The sequence below is a fragment of the Nansenia antarctica genome, assembly GCF_963989245.1.
Source record: "Nansenia antarctica genome assembly, chromosome: 5".
In the NCBI taxonomy this organism is placed as follows: Eukaryota; Metazoa; Chordata; class Actinopteri; order Argentiniformes; family Microstomatidae; genus Nansenia; species Nansenia antarctica.
The window spans coordinates 11,415,077-11,420,337 of NC_137690.1; the positions used below are offsets into that span (position 1 = coordinate 11,415,077).

The 5,261-nt window shown below is 46.7% G+C and overlaps 1 protein-coding gene across 1 annotated transcript in view; it reads left to right on the forward strand.

Moving 5' to 3' along the window:
* Positions 1–5,261, forward strand: part of mef2cb (myocyte enhancer factor 2cb) — a gene marked incomplete at both ends in the record, with an annotated part of 34,751 nt that overhangs the window by 22,485 nt on the left and 7,005 nt on the right. The window contains 1 exon segment of the mRNA XM_080532028.1: positions 4,836–4,992. Within this exon segment, the coding sequence (XP_080388154.1) occupies positions 4,836–4,992 (157 nt within the window).

Here is a 5,261-nt window from a genome sequence, read left to right on the forward strand (position 1 = left end):
GAGCGAAGAGCGAGAGAGAAAGGGGGGGGGGGCGGGTGTGTGAGGTGGTCAGGGTGGCAGAATGCCGAGCAGACGGACCCTGGTATGGCATGGGAACTGGCGTCAGCTGTCCCCGCTGGACCCCCTCAGGCCCCCCGAAATACACACCAAAACACCCTCTAAAATACCCTCTGAAATGCCATCTGAAAATCACTCCGAAACGATCACTTGAATGTGCAGTATAGCGCACACACAGGTTTAGACGTAAATTACGTAAGTGGGCTTTACACACACTATTGTGAGTTGCGAGTCTTAAAATGGCCACTGATGTGAATTCCTACGGGAATACAAACATCTTGAAGGATAAATAATGCACAGTCATTTCATTTGTTTAGATTTGTATACTGTACTAGCATAGAGACTGAATAATTGCATACTGTACGCTGAGAGCCCCAGTGAGCTGCTCCCTCCCCAGCCTAGCCTAAAGCCCAGGTGCGGAGGCTGAAGGGTACAGATGAGGCGGGTGTGTGTGTATGTAGGACGCGGTGTCTACACTCTAGCCTGCTCCACGCACGCACACACACACACACACACACACACACACACAGGCCCCTCTGACAGGCCGAGCCAGGAGGGAACTTCATGAAGAAGGAGTTTAATTAGGAGCAAGCCTCCAAAGAGGCAACAGAGAGACAGAGCCGAGCAGTCTTGCAGTCTCTATTCTACCGTTCCCTCTCTCTTTCTTTCTGTCTGTCTTTCTGTCCCTCTTGCTTTATTTCTTTTGTTTCGTTTCTCTCCCGTTTCCTTTTGTTTCCTCTCTCTCTCTCTCTCTCTCTCTCTCTCTCTCTCTCTCTCTCTCTCTCTCTCTCTCTCACACACACTCTCTCTCTCTCGCTCTCTGACTTCAAAGTTGTCCAGGATAGCCTCCTTTTCCACCTGTTTTGTTAGATTGATCTCCTCTCATCAATAAGGACTTAGGAGTGTGGATCAGTACCTTTCATCTCATACAGCTATAAAGATGTCAGTATAGGAAATTAACTTTCTGTTTGCTTGATCTTTGTCAAGAGGAAATCTCCCCTCCCCCCTACACACACACACACACACACAAATTTTTTTATTTTTAGAGACAAACTGGAAACATTTGATGTAAGTGTGAATATGCATGCATGTTTTATGCAAAAGTGTGGGTGCTTGATGTGAGTGTTTTATCAACATGTTTGCGTTAGCTTAGCTGTATAATAGCTGCATATCCCCCATCGGCTTTATTACTTTGGCATTATGAATATATCTACATTTCTTTTGAATATACTATAACTATAGTAGCTAGGAAATCACATTTGAATAATTACTCTGAAAACACTTAGCACTGATGTCCTAGCTTTAGTGGCGACGCCACTGGATTTGAGTAAGAAGGCCCTGATTGCTTAAAGAGTTTGCGACCGAAAGGGGTCATGAAATACAATTTGGAAAACGTTATTATCCACACAATGTTGACATTTACTTTGGCTTCACAGCGACGTGATTGACATAAAGGATACATAAGAGAGGGAACAACTAATGGGAAGGAAAGAGAGAAGGAGATGGGGATGCAGGGAGAAGAGACACAAAACGAGAGAGAGAGAGAGAGAGGGAGAGAGAGAGAGAGAGACAGGGAGGGAGGATGAGAGAGAGATGGAGAGAGAGAGAGAGCCTTCTATGGCCATGTCAGCACTTCCTTGTCTCTGATTGGCCGCCCCTGATGGGTCGCAGTGCTTGGCAACAGGTGTGACGTCGGGAGACAGGTGGGCAAAGGCAGGCATGTCTGGGATGAGTGGCATAGCGGCCCTGGCGCAGCGCCCCTTAAACTGCTGAGCCTCGTTGGACAACTAAGCCCCTAGGCGAGCACATGCTTCAAAGTCATATTAGAAGTCTCCCATCAACACCCCCAATACCCACCCCCACACCCACCCACCCACCCACACCCATCCACCCATACCCATCCACCCCCCCAACCCTAACACCCCGCCAGGCAGGGCCACCACCACATCACTTACCCCATATGGGTCTCACCCTTCCCCTAGCCCTCCCCTCTCTGTTCCGCATGCACTCACCCACTCTTCCGAGAAAGGAAGTATCTCTTGGCCCATGCCCTACGCCCTAGTTGACGCCAGCGCCCTTAGACAGTCTTGACTTAATACAGTGTCATGGCACAAGGTAGAAGCAGGAGACTTTACTTAAAATGCCAGGTCACACTGAACATTAAGGTGCCCCTATACGTGTATAGCAACGTTGTAATAACTCTTCTAGCGACCTTATATGAACGTGTTGAATATTGTCTAGAATTGTGAGGTTCGAGGTCTAAAAAGAGGCCAGCACTGTGTCTCGTGTCAGTTTGATGAAATACTTACCTCAGAGACCGCAGTAAAGTGTTCCAGCAAAGTTTTGCATGCGAACGCCCTTGCCAAAAAGCGAGTGTTTTGGCCATTTCAGAACTTCTTTGTGTTCTTTTGACATGAATCACCCCCAGATAAGAAACAGTCGTTGTTGTATTGTGGGTCTGTAAAAAAGTGTCAGATCTCCTTGCATTGTCTCGTTGATTTGTTTGGTTGGTGTGATTTCCTGAAGACTGTCAGAGATGTAAGAGAGACGCTTCTACTGATACTCCACTGTAGGGGCCAAGTGAGGATTCTCTTGACGAGAGAGCCAGTGAATGTTGACACGCTAGCTAGCTATACCTCACCACGAGACGCCTCAGGCATCAAACAGTACACACATCACACACAGGCACACACACACACACACACACACACACAACACACACACACCACACACACCACACACACACACACGCACTCAAGAAGCCCCTCAGTTCTCTAAAACCACACTTTAAAAAGAGCTTTGTTCTCAGAAATGTCTCGAAGTGTTATTTGTTTTATAAACAGACAGATCACTCTCTCAGTCATTCCTGTATTGTGTTGACTGTAGAGGAGGAGTAGCTAATAAGAAAGTGGAGATTAACTTATTTTAGCAGATTCTTTTTTCTCTCTCTCTCTCTCTCTCTCTCTCTCTCTCTCTCTCTCTCTCTCTCTCTCTCTCTCTCTCTCTCTCTCTCTCTCTCTCTCTCTCTCTCTCTCTCTCTCTCTCTCTCTCTCTCTCTATTACCCACCCACACAGACTCACCCCCACCCACACACACACCCCCACACACACCACACGCACACACACACACACACACACACACACACACACACACTCATACATGCGCGCGCAATCACCGCCAAATGCGGGCTGCGCTAAAGTCAATTTAATTACAAGCGTCTGATACAGGGAGCTCTCAGATGAAAGGAGGGGAGCACAGTGTGAAGCGCAGTCTGCACAGACAAGAGCACACCCGCCATATTCCTGTAGACTAATCTCCTTTTATTAAAGCCAGGCGCTGTGGAGGAGAGAGAGAGAGAGAGAGAGAGAGATAGACAGAGAGAGAGAGAGAGAGAGAGAGAGAGACAGACAGAGAGAGATAGATAGACAGAGAGAGAGAGACTGAGAGAGAGTAAGAGAGAGAGAGAGAGAGAGAGAGAGAGAGAGGGAGAAAGAGAGAGGGGGGTTCTAAAAGTCATTTACATTGTACATCACCTACACCGACTTTTGAACTCGATATCGCCGTAGAGTGCATACTGTACACACACACACACACACACACAAAAACACACACACACACACACACACACACACACCACACACACACTTACAATGAAACAAACACATTTCAAACGCATTCACGGAAAATAAGGTTATATGAAACGTATTGCTGTATCACCACTTTATTGAGAGAGATACTGTACCTAAAGAGACTCTGAAAGGCAGCTCTTTAGTGGATCCTCCATCGGGGGCAGGGAGAGTGAGTGGGATTTATCTGCTGTGGCCACACTTAGTACACGGGAGCAGGTGGCCATCAGGTGGCCAATAGAGAAACTGCTGCCTGGATGCTTTTGAAACATCGGCCCTACTGTATAAGAACAAATGTAGCTCTCCATACTTCCTTCCTTGACGAAATCGCTGATCTGATTGGTGAAAGCATTGGCATGGAAAGCTTGCTTTGACCAGTTCAATCACATTGAGATTAGTAGTCTTTAAGGAAAGGAGGAGAAGGGAATTTGTATATATTTGAACAGGTCCATAGACTGTGACACTGCTACCACAGGCCCGTCCCGTTTGTACACAACACTGTGTGACTGCTGTTTCTGTCTCCTCAGCCGTCAATGACAACATATATTTGTACTTCCTCATTGTCTGACTGTCCCCGTCTATGTAATTATAATGGTTGACACTCCCATGGTGTCCTCTTGAGTGTTTTTTTCGCCTCATGTTTACTTGTGTCCCCACCTCATGTTAATGGACATTAGAATGGGTCCTGTCAAAGGACTGATGGAGAAAGAACACCCTCCTCTATCCCTCGCAATTGAATCAATTGCAGGAGGCAGGTTAGCATGAAAATAACAGAAAAATGTCATTACTTGTTGGTGTGTAGAACAAAATCATGTTCAATTTGAAGCTCAGTTAACATTGTATCTGTTTCACACTGTATTGTGTTGTACTTTACTATGAACATTATTGCAAAATAATAATAATAATAATAATAATAATGTGTAATTTAAAAAAATGTTAACCTGCTGCAAATGATTCCGTTCAGGCCATAGCCATGGCCAAATCTTTCTCAATTATGCCATGGTCAGTGAAGTCCTTTGTCAGTACCCATTCTTCCAGTGAACACCCAACACTCATACAGTCATACCCACCCATACCCTTGATCAGGACTTTGGCCTGTGTTTTCCCTCTCCCCTCAACGGTGTGTTGTGCGACTTGCTCTGTTCCCTCAGACGTTGAGAAAGAAGGGACTAAACGGCTGCGACAGCCCAGACCAAGACGCAGATGACTCTGTCGGCCACAGCCCCGAGTCGGGGACAAGTACAGGAAAATACAGGAAAAGAAACGAAGACATTGACCTCATGATCAGCAGACAGAGACTGTGTGTAAGTAAAACTCCCCTATAAGCCTTTGCACTCACCCTTATTTCCCCTCTCTCTCTCTTCTTCTCTCTCTTTCTTTTTTGTTTTGTTTTGTCTCTCTTTTTTCTTTTTTTCCCCCACCCCCCTCTCTCCTTCATCTGTCCTTCTGTCCTCCCGTCCGCCCCGTTCTGTCGGGGGTTGCGTTGGCCGTTGGCAGGCGTTGAACAAGAAGGAGCATAAAGGCGGCGAGAGCCCGGAGCTCGAGTCTGCCGCTCTCGCTCTCACCCCGCGCACTGA